This window comes from Symphalangus syndactylus, chromosome 24 (genome assembly GCF_028878055.3).
Source record: "Symphalangus syndactylus isolate Jambi chromosome 24, NHGRI_mSymSyn1-v2.1_pri, whole genome shotgun sequence".
NCBI classification, from domain to species: Eukaryota; Metazoa; Chordata; class Mammalia; order Primates; family Hylobatidae; genus Symphalangus; species Symphalangus syndactylus.
In genome coordinates this window covers 36,030,651-36,049,873 of record NC_072446.2, presented here as the reverse complement: position 1 = coordinate 36,049,873, position 19,223 = coordinate 36,030,651, and the positions used below count along the sequence as shown (strand labels likewise).

At 49.3% G+C, this 19,223-nt stretch overlaps 1 protein-coding gene across 14 annotated transcripts in view; it reads left to right on the top strand.

Annotated features, from left to right (window-relative positions):
- DLGAP4 (DLG associated protein 4) overlaps positions 1–7,088 on the top strand; it is a 223,385-nt gene extending 216,297 nt beyond the window's left edge. For 13 of the 14 annotated variants that reach the window (XM_055265148.2, XM_055265149.2, XM_055265145.2 and 10 more), the window contains 3 exons: positions 3,055–3,146; positions 4,333–4,488; positions 5,282–7,088. In XM_055265148.2, coding sequence (XP_055121123.1) covers positions 3,055–3,146; positions 4,333–4,488; positions 5,282–5,500 — 467 coding nt within the window. In that variant the 3' untranslated portion in view covers positions 5,501–7,088. Of the gene's footprint in view, positions 1–3,054; positions 3,147–4,332; positions 4,560–5,281 lie in introns of all 14 variants that reach the window. The other variant, XM_055265147.2, reaches the window with a different exon arrangement.
- Positions 7,089–19,223: the final 12,135 nt, after the last annotated feature.

Below are 19,223 nucleotides of genomic sequence, written 5' to 3'. Positions count from 1 at the left end.
GACTATATCTTATTTCTCATTGGGATCTTGACCTCTCAAATTCTGGTTGTGCTGGTAGTTTTTCTTTTTTTTTTTTTTTTTTTTTGAGACAGTCTTGCTCTGTCACCCAGGCTGGAGTGCAGTGGCACAATCTCGGCTCACTGCAGCCTCTGCCTCCTGGGTTCAAGCGATTCTCCTGCCTCAGCCTCCCGAGTAGCTTGGACTACAGGCGTGTGCCACCACACCCGGTTAATTTTTGTATTTTTAGTAGAGATGAGGTTTCAACATGTTGGCCAGGTTGACCTCAAACTCCTGACCTCAGGTGATCCACCCACCTCAGCCTCCCAAAGTGCTGGGATTACAGGTGTGAGCCACCGTGCCCGGCCTAGTAGTTTCTGAATGTTTTGAAAATGAGTTGTTGTTACTGATTTTTTTTTTTTAATTTGTTGGTGGGTGGGAGAAGTCAGCTTGTCTGACACTCACTGGTTTGTCTTAGCCAGAATCAGAAGTGATTACAATTGTCAATGTTGAATCAGTCTTGCATTCTCAGAATAAACCCAGCTGAAGTGATCTGCCTGCCTTAGCCTTTGCCTTTCAAAGTGCTGGGATTACAGGCATGAGCCTCCATATTCATAACCATAATCCCTCTGATTTCTCCCATCTCTCTGTCCCCTTTTAGAACTCTGATAGATGTATGTTCTTTCTCTTCCATGTCTCTGAATCTCTTTTTAGTAGTTTTTCTTTTTTAGTACTTAGTCCCTACTTCTGTTTCTAAAAAGATAAAGTACCCAGGTGCAGTCTTATATAATAATTTTTTAGGAAAGACTCCCTTTTATTCCCATTCTTCTTTAAACTAAGCCAGACACAGGTCCCCACTGTCTACCCTGGGGGGCTCATTTTATTCCCCCCCCCAGCTTAACTACTATTCGTTTAAAATAAAAGTTTTATTCTATTCCTGGGGCAGCTGAAGCATTTTGTACCTGAAGCCTTTCAGCCCTCCTCTCCCTGTAGGGCTCTGCTACTCAGGACAAGTCCTCAGCAGGGTTCAATCTCTGTGTGACCTCCAGGGTGGCCTTGTTTCTGCGATGGCCTGATTTTCCTCCTGCTCTAGTTCCAGAGCCCCTGTTTTATCTCCTTCCATTGTCTTACTGTCTCTGCTTTGAACTCTTTTACATATTCATGGATGTTACAATTTTCATCTATTCCCTGGCAACAATTTCTGGTAAGTATTCATGTGCCATTTGCTGTTCCTGTAATGTCTTGAACTCCTGTGTCAGTTTCCTTTTAATTACTAATTTCTTAATGAGGTGAATTCTTCCTTGATGAGCTCTTGTAAGTAGATCATTGTGAGAGAGGGGCCAGGACTGTGTCCCAGGCTGGCAGGAATCTGTACATGGGAACGGGTGCCTGGGAGAGTTCTATCAGGCTTTTCTTCTCCACAGGCAACTACAGGGCTCCTCACAGTGCAGGACCTCCCCACCAGTGTCATTCTCCTTGTTGCCGGCTAGGTTCAGGAAAGCTCTTGCTGCAGTCCACACTCTTTTGTTTTTGAGACAGGGTCTTGCTCTGTCACCCAGGTTAGAGGAATGCAGGGGTGCCATCATAGTTCACTGCAGCCTTGAAACCCTGGGTTCAAACAATCCTCCCGCCCCGCCTCCTGGACAGCTGGGACTATGGGCATCCACTACCACACCCAGCTAATTTTTAAATTTTTTCATAGAGAGAGGGTTTCACTTTGTTCCCCAGGCTGGTCTTGAACTCCTGGGCTCAAGTGATCCTCCTGCCTCAAGCCTCCTAAAGTACTGGGATTATAGGTCTGAGCCACTATGCCCAAGCCTCTTTTTTTAATTTCAAATAAGAGATTATTGGGTGTGCTACTTTTTTTTGTTTGGTTTTTGAGATGGAGTCTTACTCTGCCACCCACGCTGGAGTGTAGTGGGCGTGATCTTGGCTCACTGCAACCTCCACCTCCCAGGTTCAGGTCTAAGCTCACCACAGCCTCTGCCTCCCAGGTAGCTGGGACCACAGATGCGCACCAGCACACCCAGCTAATTTTTTGTATTTTTGGTGGGGACCTCCTGCCTCCCTAAGTGCTGGGATTACAGGCATGAGCCACTATGCCCGGCTGATGCCAGCATTTTAAAACTGGAAGTCACAATACAAGATCAACCTTGTATTCCTGGGTTAAAGACTTCTCGATTAGGATGTTTATTTTTTACAATTCTTCTGATCCTATTTGTTTATACTTTTAAGACTTCTACATTTGTTAGTGAAAGTGGTCCATTCTTGGCATGTCCTATCTGCTGTCAGAGTTCCTAAAACAAGTTGCATCATTTTCCATGTTTATTTAATCTCTGGAACAGAATATATGAAAAAGGGATTTCCTGTTCCTTGAAAGTTTTTAGTACCTCAGCTGTAAAACTACTTACACCAAGTTCCTTTTTCTGAGAAGAGTTCTGCTTCAGTTTCTTAAAAATACTTATGAGTCTAATCAGATTTTTATTTTGAGACTGAGTCTCCCTCTGTCACCCAAGCTGGAGTGCAGTGGCACCATCTTGGCTCACTGTAACCTCTGCCCCCTGGGTTCAAATGATTCTCCTGCCTCAGCCTCCTGAGTAGCTGGGATTACAGGCATCTGCCATTATGCCCGGCTAATTTTCATATATTTGTAGAGACAGGATTTCATCATGCTGCCCAGGCTGGTCTTTAACTCCTGACCTCAGGTGATCTGCCTTAGCCTCCCAAAGTGCTGGGATGACAGGCGTGAGCCACTGTACCCAGCCTCTCTTCTTAAGACCATGATTTATGTTTTTCTGGAAAATGTTTTACATTTACACTCAGTTTTCATATTTGTTGCCATAACATGTGCTCAGGAAATGGGATGGGGTTCACTTTATATTGTTTGTGTTTTTCTCAATGAGAATGGATTAACGTTTAGATAAAATGAAGACCACCGCCATCATGAAATAATGAGTTCTACCCTAAGGGAGTGTGGGGGGAGATTAGAAGCATGATGCCATCCCACCAAACCCTGTGCTGTGCTAAATCAGTCTTTTTCCACCCTCTGTTTCTCAGTCTTAGGAAAAGTCCTCAGTGCTGTGGGCAGTGCCCAGCTACTGATGTCCCAGAAATTCCAGCAGTTCCGGGGCCTCTGTGAGCAAAACTTGGTGAGTGTGATTCTCCTTCCTCCACAGCAGGGCTTCCAGCCTTTGGCTGCCCACTACACTCTGCCAGCCCCTCGAAGCCTCTGTGCCCTCCTCTGTAACACACACACAGTGCGGCTTCCTCATGGTGTTGGAAGGACAGTGGCAATGTGTGTCAGTGTCTGTCTAGCACAAGAAAGGGGGCAAAAGCGGCCCTATCAGACTTCTAGTATTTTTCCATGTTGAAACAGCCACATGGATGGTAAAGTCAATTAGCACTGGTTTATTTATATAAAATATATTCTGTATTGGCCGGGCACAGTGGCTCACGCCTGTAATCCCAGCACTTGGGAAGCTAAGGCGGGCGGATCACCTGAGGTCCAGGAGTTCAAGACCAGCCTGACCAACATGGAGAAACGCCATCTCTACTAAAAATACAAAATTAGCCGGGCGTGGTGGCGTACACCTGTAATCCCAGCTACAAGGGAGGCTGAGGCAGGAGAATGGCGTGAACCCAGGAGGCGGAACTTGCAGTGAGCCGAGATCGCGCCACTGCATCCAGCCTGGGCGACAGAGAGAGACTCTGTCTCAAAAAAAAAAAAAAAAAAAAAAAAAAAAAAAAATCCCACTGCTGGGATTGGTGGCTTGGCTTTCTCCCTCCCTCTTACCTGTTAGGAGGGCTGGCCCTGCCAGGGTCAGAAGCAAAGTCCTGGGCTGTTCTGCCTGTGGGAATGTGTGTGCTCCCAGCGGGAGGCAGTGGAGAGTGTTTGTCTCCAAGACCTAGAGAGACCTGGGGGTTGCGTTGTCATGGAACAGAGTGACACGAGGGAAACAACACAGATTCTGTGACCTTCCCCACCTGGGAGTGAATCGGGCTTCTCGGTGTCACTGTCACACCATGGCCAAGAACTTGTTTCTTCCGTCCAAAAAGAGAACACCCATCTGCTAGCATACACATACATTAGGGACAGGAGTGCTTTCCTCGCCACAGCCCTTAGACTATCCTCCAAAGAAAGATCCCCACCACTAGGGCTGGTGCTGACCCGAACTGGCTTAAATTCATTCATACAGATACTGACCCAGACACTAGGCCTCAAGAGCCCCCACGGGCACTGGCAGGGCCCAGAGGAACCCTGCTTGTTGGGGGGGTCGGGGGGAGCAGGACAAGCCTCTGCTGAGCCGGCCCCACTGATCCCCATCTGGCCCACAGAACCCTGATGCCAACCCACGCCCCACAGCCCAGGACCTAGCAGGGTTCTGGGACCTGCTACAGCTGTCCATCGAGGACATCAGCATGAAGTTCGACGAACTCTACCACCTCAAGGCCAACAGCTGGCAGCTGGTGGAGACCCCCGAGAAGAGGAAGGTGAGCATGGAGCAGTGCGGAGGGGAAGTCCAGGGACAAATTCCTGGTCGGCAATAACGCTGCCCACATCGGTCAGTGCTGCTTGGCTCCCTTCTCCATGTGTCGTCTTTGAGCTGGGGGCTCGCGTCCATCACTGCGTGGGGTCCATGCTTGGCACTTTTCTGGCATGCCGCTTGCTCCGTGTAGTTGAGGCTGCCCCTGAAGCATGTGTCCTGCCCTGCATGTCCAGAAAAGGGGATCCTGGGAGAGGCATGCCCACAGCCTCAATCACATTATAACAGAGGAGGCAGGAAAATGGTCCCTTCTCCTGGGGCCCTGCTGCCAGGAGTCCTGAGGTCTGGAGCCAGCTCTGTGACCTTGTGGTAGCCAGCCTCTTCCCTGAGGCTTCCTTCTGCAAACCAGAACCAGTGACCCCTGTTGAACCGTGGCCCTGTCTAATCCCCTAGAATAGCCTGTAAAGTGGGACCTGAAGCCCTAAACTTGTCTCTGGGTGTGACTCGGGCTAGCTCCTGCCCAAGTCTCAGGCTCCCAGTGGTTCAACATGAGGGTGGACACGGGGATCTGCCCGTCCCCCCTGCTCGAGCGCCCTCGGAGTCTAGGCCGCTCCAGTGCCTTGTGCTCTTCCCACTGTCATCGCTTCTCGTGGCTTCCTGATTCCAAGTGTGTGTTGCTTGCGCCCGATGCGGGGAGGCTGGGGTGGAGACTCCAGCTGCCGGCATATGGTGGGGGTAGTGCCACACAAAACGTGGCACCTTTATTTTATTTTTGTTCTCTCCTCACTGTCTCACTAAAGGAAGAGAAGAAACCACCCCCTCCGGTCCCAAAGAAGCCAGCCAAATCCAAGCCGGCAGTGAGCCGCGACAAGGCCTCAGACGCCAGCGACAAGCAGCGCCAGGAGGCCCGCAAGAGACTCCTGGCGGCCAAGCGGGCAGCTTCTGTGCGGCAGAACTCAGCCACCGAGAGCGCGGACAGCATCGAGATTTATGTCCCGGAGGCCCAGACCAGGCTCTGAGACCGTGCAGGAGGAAAGAAACGATTTTAAATCATTAAAATCACAAAAACTAAGTGCGAACGGAACAGAGTTTTCTCAGCCTTTGCTGTGGTTATTCTGTCTAGAGACCCTGAGCCAACTTTCAAATTGACGCACACAAGGGCTCACAATCTGGCTTTTTCGGGTCCCTCCCAGCTTTAGGTTATGAAGATTTTACTCACAAAAAAAATCAACAAAAATCACAAAACTAGAAAACTTTTTTTTCCTCTTGCTGGCCGTGGTGGACTAGATAGATGGACGTCGGCAACTCCCGGCCCAGCCTCCAGACTGCGGTCTTTTTACTCGTTCTATCTGATGAGAACTCACACTAGCTTGTTTACAAGATGACGACAGTCCAAGGGCAGCCTTGGGCACCTGCCATGTCCTTCCTTTCCCCAGCTACCCCCACTCTGACCTTGGATTTTCATTCTTAGTTTTTCTCTTTTCCCTTCAGAGCTCACACATTGGTCACCATTGTGGCAAGCGGCTTTCTGGGTCTCAGCCCTCTCTGCGGTTGAGGGCCCAGAGGACAGAGAGATGGACACACGTCCCCTCCCTCCCCCGCCAAGTGCTCACACACAACCTCACACACGCACACACACACACACGCAGATAGAGGCGCCTCACTGGGAGGTGCCCCGCCAGCCCTGGGTAGTGTCAGGCAGGACTCACCGCTGAGCAGATGAGGGAAGTTTAGTCTTGGGGGGGAAATTGAGACGAAGCCACAGTTATCACACTCCAGACTCTTGCCCTTTTATTTTCTCCAGCCCCTTCTTCCTTCAGCAAAATCTAGGACTCCGAGTGGCTTCCAGGGGGCTGTCAGTCCTCAGCCGCGCCTGTGTCCAGTGCCCAAGGGGCGGGTGGCGGTGTCTGTATGTATGTGTACATATGCACATAGACCTTAGAGTGTATAGTTAACAAACGCCCATCTGCTCACCCATGCCCACCCAGCACCGCTGCCGCTGGCTCTCGGGGCACCTGGCAGGAGGCGGGTGTGTGAATAGCATATATTTTTACATGTACTATATCTAGGTGTGTGTACAAGTGTGTGTAAAAATATATACCTTGTGTGTAAGCAGCCCTTTTATTTTGGTCTCCACCCCCTCCCCCCCCCACTCCTAAGGGCCCATCTGCCCAGCCTCTGAGTTTTCTGTTCTATTTTTTTTTTACCCCAATTATCCTTCTCTCTCTCCTGCACCCCCCATCCCACTCCCAGGGTGTCACGAGCCCTGAGCTGCAATGGCCCGGACCTGCAGGGCGGGGTGGGGGAGGGCAGGGGCTCAGCCCCGAAGCCAGCTCAGTACCCGAGGGGCTGCTCTACGCTGTGTATGCGCCTCTTTGGCATCCAAGACATCCTCTTGGCTGGCGCTTGCTGCAGGGGGGACCCCCCCCCCCCCCAGGTGAACCAAGGGCCTGCTCCGGGGCCCATTTCCAGCTTGGCCGCCGTCTGTGACCTTGGGCAAGTCACTTGACCTCTGTGTGCCTCAACTTCCTCCTCTGTAAAACGGGGACAGTCCCTGCCCCTCCCTACCTCACAGGCATGTTGTGAGAATAAATGAGGTAACGTGTACCGAGGGCTTGTGGCATTATTGCAGGGGGATGAGCAGAGTGGGCCCAGGAAACTGAACCAGACCCCTCCCAAAAGGCAGTTCTGTAGAGACAGCCTGATGGGAGTGCCAGCCGGGATGCCAGCTCTGTGATCTGGGGCGGGAAGATGGAGCTGACCGTCCCCTCTCCCGAAAATGAGTGTGCAGCACTTAACCAGCTTCCTGTTTGAAATAAACCCTTGAAAGACAGATACTATCACAGGAGCCAGGATAGGCTGATAAAGACCACCCCAGAGGACAGTTTACACCCTCCACAGATCCACAGTCTGCACATTCTTCAGGGCAGGGTACTCGGTATCCCCATGCCTGGCAGCTGCTTCCACTCTGTCAGGTGCGAGCCCTAAGCGCATCTCTAGAGCACCTCCTCCACAGGCCCAGTGCTGGGGCAGAGCTCACTCTGGTGAGGGAGACAGATATTGAACGTGACAGATAAGGTCAAGTCAACGACAGGTGGTAAAAAACAAGACGCAGCAGAATGAGGCTGCAGGACCCCGCAGCGCGACCGCCAAACCCAGCCTGGGCAGGAGTGTTCTGGTGGAGACCGGAAGGATGAGTGGGTAGCCAGCTTTCGGGGAGGGAGTGGCACGCAGTCCTGGCAGAAGCAGGAGGTGCCAAGCCCCGGTGGTAGGAACATACCTTTTTTTTTTGTTTTTTGAGACAGTCTTCCTCTGTCACCCAGGCTGGAGTGCAGTGGCGTGATCTTGGCTCACTGCAACCTACGCCTCCTGGGTTCTAGCAATTCTCCTGCCTCAGCCTCCCGAGTAGCTGGGATTACAGGCGCCTGCCATCATGCCCGGCTAATTTTTGTATTTTTAGTAGAGATGGGGGGTTTCACCACGTTGGCCAGGCTGGTCTTGAACTCCTGACCTCAGGATCAGCCCCCATTGGCCTCCCAAAGTGCTGGGATTACAGGCGTGAGCCACCGCACCCGGCTGGAACATGCCTTTTAGAAAGTTCTCTGGCCAGGCTCTGGAGCCACAGATTCCTGGTCTCCTCCCTTGGCCCAAGCCAGCCAAGAAGCTTGTGATCTCAGGCCCAGGGGATGCACGGACGCTGCCTTCCCAGCAGCTTTGTTCAGGCTACCCGGCCCACCCCAGTGAGGCCCCTGGGAGCCCATCCGAACTGTGGCTGGACCCCTATGCTTGGAGCAGCCCTTGTCCGTGGATCCCAACACCTGTTAGTAGTGACGAAGCATCTGGTGACCACACGTGGCTTGGATTAACTCCAGGGCTGGCGCCTTCCCAGACCTACCCCTCCCCTGAGACCCAGCTGGGGGTGACTTGAAGGGTAAGTGAAGAGGTTTCCGATTGCATCAGGCATTGAAGCAGACGTTTAGGGGTGCAGCTAGCAGCCGGCTCTCCCGGATGGGCCATGGAGATTGGGGATGGACCCTTAGCCTTCCTGCTTCTGCTGTGGCAGGGGAAGGGACTTGAGGGTTAGATTAGGGTCTCAGGAGGGATCCTGCACTCTATTAAGCACAAGATGGGGTAGGGGTGTCTGATGTACAGAATCTGGACCCCCACGCCCAGCCTTCCTGGCACAGCAGTGGAGAAGACGCCGCCTCCATTGAAGGAACAGTATAATAATGAACACATATCCGGCGGCCAGAGTCACCGATTACCAATATTTCACCCATATGGGCATTATCCCTCTCGGATACATACACATTGTTTTCCCCGTGAGCCATCTGAGAGTCAGTGGCATACACTGATATTTCACCCCAAAACACATCATGCAACTCCCAGGCACAAGGACGTTCCTGCACAACCACAATACCATCACCACCCTCAAACTTAAGAAAGGAATGTTCCAGGGAGCACCTCCTTTACCCAGAAGGGCACTCGGCGCACATATTAGTATGGCCTAAAGCACAGCCCATACGCCAGGTGCCCTCACAACCTTGTCCCTTATACCTTCTCCCTTTTATCCATCCAGGGTACCATTAAGGATCAGTCACTGCTTTCAGTTACCATGTCTATCTGTCTGGTTTTGTTTTGTTTTGTTTTTTCTTTTCTTTTTTAGACAGGGTCTCACTCTGCTGCCCAGGCTGAAGTGCAAAGAATGGTGTGATCATGGCTCACTGCAGCCTCAACCAACTGGGCTCAATCAATCCTCCTGCCTCAGCCTCCCAAGTAGCTGGGACCACAGGTACATGCCACCATGCCCAGCTAATTTTAAAATTTTTTGTAGTGATGGAGTCTCACTTTGTTGCCCAGGCTAGTCTCAAACTCATGGGCTCAAGTGATTCTCCTGCCTTGGCCTCCCAAAGTGCTGGGATCACAGGTGTGAGCCACCATGCCAGGCCACCATGTCCTTCTAGTTCTTCTAGTCTCTTTAAAAATCAAAATTTCCCTACTTTTTTGGTTTTGTTTTTTGAGATGTTGATGTTTTGTTGTTTTGTTTTAGTATATTTTGTTTGTTTTGAATCGGAGTCTCACTGCAACACCCAGGCTGGAGTGCAGTGGCACAATCTTGGCCCACAGCAACCTCCGCCTCCTGGGTTCAAGAGATTCTCCTGCCTCAGCCTCTCAAGTAGCTGGGGACTACAGGTGCCCGCCACCACACCTGGCTAATTTTGTATTTTTAGTAGAGATGGGGTTTCACCATATTGGCCAGGCTGGTTTTGAACTCCTGACCTCACGTGATCCTCCCGCCTTGGCCTCCCAAAGTGCTGGCATTACAGGCGTGAGCCACCGTGCCTGGCTGAGATGTTGGTGTTTTTAAAGTATCCAAGCGTGCTCTATAGAATGGTGCACCATTTGGGTTTATGTTTTCTCATGGCTGGATTCAGATTAAATGGTTTTCACAAAAATATGACTTAGATGATGTCCCATGTCCTTGTACCTTGTTCCATCAGGGACGCATTTGTCACTTCAGAGAAAGGCTGACAGCAGCTTCCCAGAGAAGCTGGGAATGAGTCCTCAGCTTCTGTGTTTCCAAAGCCTAGTCCTCCAGGGAACCAGGACAGGGACAGACAGGAAGCGCCCTCCTAAAGGCTGCAGGATATGACCACAGAGGCAGCAGAGGGGACAGGAGACTGTCAGCCACCTGTGGGTCCCTGAGAATCCTACACGGCCCAGGTTTCCCTTCTGGAACCCCAAGCTCCCTAGGTTGTATGTTTCCAGAGTCAGCACAGAGAAGGCTCAGCTACCACCAGGAACAGCACTGGGCCCCCAGACCTTATAGACAGGACAGCAGGACAAAGCCACTGCCACCAGGAGCCTGAGGGCCAAGTACCACGCGGAGTCTGCGTGGGCAAATGCTGTGGAGGACAGACCCACTGAGATGAGGTTTCTAGCACCAGCAGTAGAATGGGCTTTACGACAGCAATTCTAAACAGTCTCCTGCCCATCGGAATCTGTGGCTGATCTAAAAGCTGGTGTGGTTTTTGCTGCCCCTGGTCCTACCATATGGCAGCCAGGGGAATTTTCAAAATGCTGACTGGGCTGCATCACCCTTTGCTTAAAATCCCTAAACCCAGGCCAGTGGCTGGCTCACGCCTGTAATCCCAGCACTTGGGGAGGCCGAGGCGGGTGGATCACAAGGTCAGGAGATCAAGACTATCCTGGCTAACATGGTGAAACCCCATCTCTACTAAAAATTCAAAAAAATTAGCAGGGCATGGTAGTGGGCGCCTGTAGTCCTAGCTACTCGGGAGGATGAGGCAGGAGAATGGCATGAACCTGGGAGGCGGAGCTTGCAGTGAGCCAAGATGGTGCCACTGCACTCCAGCCTAGGTAACAGTGCGAGACTCCGTCTCAAAAAAAAAAAAAAAAAAAAAAACTAAACCCAGCCTCCTCACCTAGGCCTTAGAGGGTGCCACCCACCTCTATAGCCACACCTCCAGTGAGAGCTGCCCTTGGCCGCCTCAGGGCCTCCCACAGGGTGTCCCGGGCCTCCACCGCTGCAGCTGACATCCACTCTTGCCTCCACTCTCAGGACAGGTGGCCTTTCCCCAGGGAAATCCCGCCAAGCACCTGGGCCAGGCCAGGTCGGTGCCAACGCCCTGCTCAAGAGTTGCTTTCCTTTGCTGTTGTCACTGATGTGATGATGCTTTTATTGATATCTATGTGATGATTTGTGAATATCTGTCTCTACACAGAAGACGGTGGGCTCCCAAGGGTGGGAAGAGAGTCTTCACCAGGTCTCAGTGCCTGGCAGAGAGTAGAGCCTCAAGAATGATTTCCTAAATGAAGAACCTTAGCAGAGAAGGCAATATTTGCTGGGCTTTCAGAATGGACAATATTTGAACCAAGCTATGGCAGTGAAAGACACAGTGAGCACAGTGGCAGAGGTGTAAGGCTATGCTGCTGCTCCAGGCGGGGCTGGGGCCAGACTGGCCTTGAATGCCAGGTTAACAAGTAAGGCTTTCAGGCTGGGCACGATGGTTCATGCCTGTAATCCCAGAACTTTGGGAGACCGAGGTGGGTGAATCACTTGAGGCCAGGAGTTCAGGACCATCCTGGCCAACATGGAAAAACCCCATCTCTACTTAAAAAAAATAAAAAATTAGCCAGGTGTGGTGGTGCATGCCTGTAATCCCAGCTACTCAGGAGGCTGAAGCAGGAGAATCGCTTGAGCCTGAGAAGCGGAGGTTGCAGTGAGCTGAGATCACACCACTGTACTCCAGCCTGGGAAACAGCAAGGCTCAGTCTAAAAAAAAAAAAAAAAAAAGGAAGTAAGGCTTTCGGGGGCAGTTTTAAATGGAACAGGGACATTTCTTCATTTCTTGCCACAGAACCCCACTTCCCATAAAACAGGGGCCCCCGGTACTAGCCTCCATAGACCCATGGTACTTTCTGGACCCAGTGAGCCCATACATTGTCTCCAAAATGTCACCCCAACCCCCAACCCAGACCCAGTGAAGCCCCTATGGCCAACACGGGACATGGGCCTTTGGGGCCCCACTGCTGCCTTTATGTCTTTAACTTTCTGTAGACTGACAACTCCCACATCTAAATCTCCAGCCTGTATTTTTCCCTGAACTCCACCCTTCCCACTCAACATCTCCACTTGGATGCATAACGAGCAACTTACACATCCACCAACTCATAACATTAGAGGGAATTCAGGAATTAGGAAATCATCATTTGGGCCAGGCACAGTGGCTCACGCCTATAATCCCAGCACTTTGGGAGGCCAAGGCGGGTGGATCACTTGAGGTTAGCAGTTCGAGACCAGCCTGGCCAACATGGTGAAACCCATATCTACTAAAAGTACAAAAATTAGCTGGGCGTGGTGGCACGCACCTGTAATCCCAGCTACATGGGAGGCTGAGGCAGAAGGGTTGTGCCGGGATTGCCACTGAACTGTACTCCAACTGGGTGACAGAGCGAGACTCTGTCTCAAAAAAAAAACTATTGGTTGAAATTTTTATGAGGAACACAATATTCACAATCCCAAAGTAGCACACCACATGTTACTTATTTTCCACTGTTCATGGATTGGAAGACTTAGTTTTGGTAAGATGGCAATACTCCCCCAAATTAATCTACAGGTTTGACACAACCCTTACCAAAATCCCAGCTCCCTTTTCTGCAGAAATTGAGACGCTGACCCTAAAATTCATATGGAAATGTAAAATTTTACTACCAAACTAATGTAATCAAGGCTGAGCACAGTGGCTCATGCCTATAATCCCAACACTTTGGGAGGCTGGGACAGGAGGATCACTTCAGCCCAAGAGTTTGAGACCAGCTTGGGCAACACAGTGAGATTCCATCTGTACAAAAAATACAAAAATTAACCAGGTGTGGTGGCACTCGCCTATAGTTCCAGCTAGTCAGGAGGCTGAAACACAAGGATCACTTGAGCCCAGGAGGTTGAGACTGCAGTGAGCTGTGATCATACCACTGTAGTCCAGACTGGGTGACAGAGCAAGACCCTGTCTCAAAAAATAAATAATAAATAATCAAGATTGTGTAGTACTGGCAAAAGGGTAGACATATATATCAATGAAACAGAATTAAGAGTCCAAAAGAAACCCATACATTAATGGACAACTGATTTTAGACAACAGTGCCAAGGCATTCAATGGGGAAAGAAGTATCAACAAATGGTGCTAGTGTAACTGGATATCCAAATGCAAATAAAAGGAAGCTGGACCCTTACCTTGCAACATATACAAAATTAACTCAATACGGATTAAAGACCTGAAAACTCCATCCTGGCTAACACAGTGAAACCCCATCTCTACTAAAAGTACAAAAAATTAGCCGGGTGTGGTGGCGGGCACCTGTAGTCCCAGCTACTCAGGAGGCTGAGGCAGGAGAATGGCGTGAACCCAGGAGGCAGAGCTTGCAGTGAGCCAAGATCGCGCCACTGCACTCCAGCCTGGGCAACAAAGCAAGACTCCGTCTCAAAACAAACAAACAAACAAACAAACAAACAAAAAAAAACATGAAAGCTAAAACTAGCAAACTCTTAAAAGAAAACAGAAGTGGGCAGGGCGCGTTGGCTTATGCCTGTAATCCTAGCACTTTGGGAGGCCAAGGTGGGTGGATCACGAGGTCAGGAGATTGAGACCATCCTGGCTAACACAGTGAAACCCTGTCTCTATTAAAAATACAAAAAATTAGCCGGACGTGGTGGTGGGCGCCTGTAGTTCCAGCTACTGGGGAGGCTGAGGCAGGAGAATGGCGTGAACCTGGGAGGCGGAGCTTGCAGTGAGCCGAGATCACGCTACTGCACTCCAGCCTGGGCAACAGAGCGAGACTCCGTCTCAAAAAACAAAAAGAAAAAAGAAAAGAAAACACAAGTGTAAACATATTCATAACCTTGGATCAGGCAATGACTTCTTAGGTATGACACCAAAGCACAAGCAACCAAAGAAAACACAGATAAACTAAACTTAAAAGTTAAAAACACTTGTGCTTCAGCTGGGCGCGGTGGCTCACGCCTGTAATCCCAACACTTTGGGAGGCCAAAGCCGGTGGATCACGAGGTCAGGAGTTCAAGACCAGCCTGACCAAGATAGTGAAACCTTGTCTCTACTAAAAGTACAAAAATTAGCCAGGTGCGGTGGTGAGTGCCTGTAATCCCAGCTACTCGGGAGGCTGATGCAGGAGAATCACTTGAACCCAGGGGGCAGAGATTGCAGTGAGCCAAGATCGCACCACTGCACTCCAGCCTGGGCGACAAAGCAAAACTCCATCTCAAAAAACAAAAAAAAATTAAAAATTAAAAATAAACTTGTGTTTCAAAGAACACGTTTATCAAGAAAGTGAAAGGATAACTCACATAATAGGAGAAAATATTTGAAACTCATGTATCTGATAAGGGTGCATAGCCGGAATATGTAAAGAACTTCTACAGCTCAAAACCAAAAGACAAATTTTTAAATAGGTAAAGGATCTAAATAGACACCTTTTTTTTTTTTTTTTTTTGAGACAGAGTCTCCCTCTCTGTTGCCCAGGCTGGAGTGCAGGGGCACGATCTCAGCTCACTGTAAACTCCACCTCCCGAGTTCAAGTGATTATTGTGCCTCAGCTTCCCGAGTAGCTGAGACTACAGGCACCCACCACCACCCCCAGCTAATTTTTGTATTTTTAGTAGAGACGAGGTTTCGCCATTTTTGCCAGGCTGGTCTCAAACTCCTGACCCCAGGTGATCTGCCTGCCTCAGCCTCCCAAAGTGCTGGGATTACAGGCATGAGCCACCACCGTGGCCAGCCTAAACAGATACTTCTCTGAAGAAGATACACAAATGCCCAATAATAAGCATGTGAAAAATGCTCAACATCTTCAGTCACTAGACAAATGCAAATCAAAGCCACAATGAGATGCCACTTCACACCTAATAGGATGACTAGAATTAAAAAGACAAGCAGGGCCAAGGAGCTGTAGTCCCAGCTACTCGGGAGGCTGAGGTGGAAGGATTGCTGAGCCCAGGAGTTCAAGTCCAGCCTAGGGTAACATAGTGAGACCCCGGCTCTAATACAAACACAGGCAGACAAGTATTAGTGAAGAACTAGAGAAACTGGAACCATACACTGCCAGTGGGAATTCAAAATGGTACAACATTATGCAAAATAGTTTGCAAGTTCCTTAAAAGGTTAAACATAGAGGCGTTACCATATGACCCAGCAGTTCCACTCTTATATACCTGAGAAAGTGAAAACGTATACCCACACATAAACCTGCAGATTAATGGGCAAAAAGTAGAAACAACCCAAATGTCTATCAACTGACAAATACAAAAACAAAATGTAGCATATAGCCATACAACAGAATACTACTTGGCAATGAAAAAGACTGAGGTCCTGGGACATTCTGCAATATGGAATGATCCCTGAAAATATTATGCTAAGCGAAAGAAGCCAGACATTGTATGACTGCATTTGTTTGAAGTTTCTAGAGTAAACAAGCTGGCTAGGCGTGTGGCTCACGCCTGTAATCCCAGTACTCTGGGAGGCTGAGGCAGGTGGATCACTTGAGGTCAGGATTTCGAGACCAGCCTGGACAACATGGTAAAACCCCATCTCTACTAAAAATACAAAAATTAGCTGGGGTGGTAGCAGGTGCCTGTAATCCCAGCTACTAGGGAGGCTGAGGCAGGAGAATCACTTGAACTCAAGAGGCGGAGGTTGCAGTGAGCCCCACTCCACTCCCGTCTGGGTGACAGGGCGAGATTCCATCTCAAAACACAAAAACAAATTTCTACAGTAAACAAACTGATAGGGAAAGTAGATCCATAGTCTCCAGGGGCTGGGATGAGAGGAGAATGAGAAATGACTGCTGACAGGTACAGAGTTTCTTTGGGGGATTACTTACTAAAATGTTGTGGAATTACATAGTAGTGCTGATGATTACATAGCTTTGTAGATACACGAAAACCAATGAATTGTACATTTCATAGGTGAATTTTATAGTTTATAAAAGATAACAATTTAAGCTTTTCTTTAAAATACAGAAAACCTGTAGAATAAGAAAAATATTTACAAATCGTATCAAGGGATTAATATCCAAAACATATTTTTAAAACGCCTAGAATCAAAAAAAAAAAAAAAAAAAAAACGCTGCTCTTTTAAATGGGCTAAGTTTTTTTTTTTTTTTTTTGAGATGGAGTCTCACTCTGTCCACCAGGCTGGAGTGCAGCAGCGCGATCTCGGCTCACTGCAACCTCAGCCTCCCAGGTTCAAGTGAGTCTCCTGCCTCAGCCTCCCAAGTAGCTGGGATTACAGGCGTGTACAACCACACCTGGCCAATTTTTGTATTTTTTGTAGAGAACAGGATTTCACCATGCTGGCCAGGCTTGTCTCAAATTCCTGGCATCAAGTGATCCACCCGCCTAGGCCTCCCAAAGTGCTAGGATTACAGGCAAGAGAAACCACACCAGGCCCCTTGTACACTGTTGATGGGAATTTAAAATGGTACAGCCACTACAGAAAACAGTTATTGCAGTTCCTCGGAATGTTAAAAATAGAATAACCATTTGATCCAGCAATTCCATTTCTGGGCACATACCCAAAAGAATTGAAAACAGAGACTTATATGTTCACAATGTCAGGTTAAAAAAACAATAGCAGGAATTTGAAGAGACCCATGTTCACAGAAGCATTATTCAGAATAGCCAAAAAGTGGAAGAAACCCAAGTATCCATCCATGTTGAGTGGATGAACAAACTATGCATACAATGGAATATTATTCAGCCTTAAAAAGGACGAGAGCCTGGGCAACATGGCGAGACCCCACTTCTACAAAAAGATTTTTTAAAAAAAATTAGCCAGGGCCAAGCACAGTGGCTCAGGCCTATAATCCCAGCACCTTGGAGGTCCTGGACAATTGCTTGAGGCTAGAAGTTTGAGACCAGGCTGGGCAACACAGGGAGACCCTGTTTCTACAAAAGTAGAAAACTTAGCCAGGTGTGGGCCGGGTGCAGTGGTTCACACCTGTAATCCCAGCACTTTGGGGGGCTGAGGCGGGCAGATCACGAGGTCAGGAGATCGAGACCGTCCTAAGACGGTGAAACCCCGTCTCTACTAAAAATACAAAAAAAAAAAATCAGCCAGGCGCGGTGGTGGGCGCCTGTAGTCCCAGCTACTCAGAAGGCTGAGGCAGGAGAATGGCATGAACCCGGGAGGCGGAGCTTGCAGTGAGCTGAGATGCGCCACTGGACTCCAGCCTGGGCGACAGAGCGAGACTCCGTCTCAAAAAAAAAAAAAAAAAAAAGAAAACTTAGCCAGGTGTGCTGGTGCATGCTTGCAGCCCTAGCTACTTGAGAGGGTCAAAGCATGGGGATTGCTTGAGCCCAGGAGGTCAAGGCTGCAGTGAGCTATAATTATGCCACTGCATGCCACCCACGGCAACAGAGTGAGACCCTATCTCAACCCCCCACCCCCAAAAAGAAATTCTGATATACACTAAACATGGATGAACCTGGGGCTTGAGGACATTATGCTGGGTGAAATAAGCCAGTGACAAAAGGTCAAATGCAATATGATTCCATTTATATGAGGCTCCAGGGAGTAGATAAACTTACAGGAAACAGAAAGATGAATGATGACTGCTGGGGTGGGAAGAAGGGGGCAAGGTGGAGTTAGTGTTTAACTGGCAGGGAGTTTTGGCTGGGGAAGATGAAAGCACTCTGGAGATGGATGGTGGTGATGGCTGCACAACAAAGTGAATGTATTTAATGCCACCAAACTATACACTTAAAAATGCTGAAAATGGCATGAACCCAGGAGGCGGAGCTTGCAGTGAGCTGAGATGGCGCCACTGCACTCCAGCCTGGGCAACAGAGGGAGGCTCCATCTCAAAAAAAAAAAAAAAAAAAATGCTGAAAATGGTAATTTTATGTTATGTATATTTTACCACAATCAAAAAATAAAATGTAAAACTGGGACACTGAAGAAATGTGATGACAAATGATCTTACTCTGGCTCCTGGACCAGAAAAAATTCCTCTAAAGGACATTATTGGGATAACTGGCACAACCTGAATATGGACTGTAAATTAGGTAATTAAATCAATGTGAAAATTTTCCTGACTTTTATCATTGTACTATGCATATTGAAGAGAATCTCCTTTTTAGGAGGTACTCACTGAAATATGTAGAGATAACAGGACATATGTATGCAAGAAACTCTCAAATGGTTGGGGGTAGGAATAAATCAATATAAATGTATGTACATGTATTATATATATGTATATGTATATGGAAAGCAAGAAGAAAATATAATAAAACCCAATGGTAACAAATGGAGAATCTAGATGAAGGTATACAGGGTTCTTCACACAGTTCTTCTAACTTTATCCTAAGTCTGAAATCATTTCAAAATAAAGTTTTTAAAATTAATCTGTCCAAAATAGAGTTTCTTATCCCCAAACTGCTCCACACAGCAAACCCATCATAGAAAATGGCAGCTCTATCTTTCTGGTTGCTCAGATCAAAACTCTCAGAGTCCACCCTGACTCTTTTCTTTCACACCCATTCCGATGCCTCCGCAGATCCTACCGGCTGCACCTCGGAAATAGTTTTAGCACTTGTCCCTCGGCCTCCCCGCTAGTCCGGATCAGCCTGATCCTTGCTGGGTGGCTCCTCATAGGCCCCCTGCTCATGGACTCGGCCCCCTCTGCGCTATTTTCAACACATCACCCAGAAGGATTCCGTCAAAACCCAAGCCAGATCGTCACCCCCTACTCAGAACCCTCCGACACCCCACATGGTCTACAGGGAGCCACAGAGGGGTCCCTGCTGCTTCTCAGCCCCTCTGGCTCCCACCCCCATCCTCCTGGCCTCCTGCTGCTGGCGACCCCGAGCCCGGGAGCCCTCATGGCGGGGCGCACCCCTGCACCTCCTGTCTGCCCAGTGTCACTGCCCAGAGCACCCTGTGGAACAGCTCACGCTCCCCCAGGTCCCCTCTCCTTTGAGGCCCCAAGCCGCGGAGCTACTTGTTCATCGTGTTTCCCTCCACGAAACCAGTGCTTCCCGAGCGGTTCCTTCAGCCCCGCTCTGGGGGGCGACCGCTGATGTGGACAGAGCGAGTCACCGGGCGTAGGGGTCCCTGGGAGCCCCCCCACCCACCGCCTCTGCCCTCCCCGCGTCGAGAGCCGTTGCCCGTCAGGGGAAGCTGCGCTCCCACGGCCCACACGAGTGGG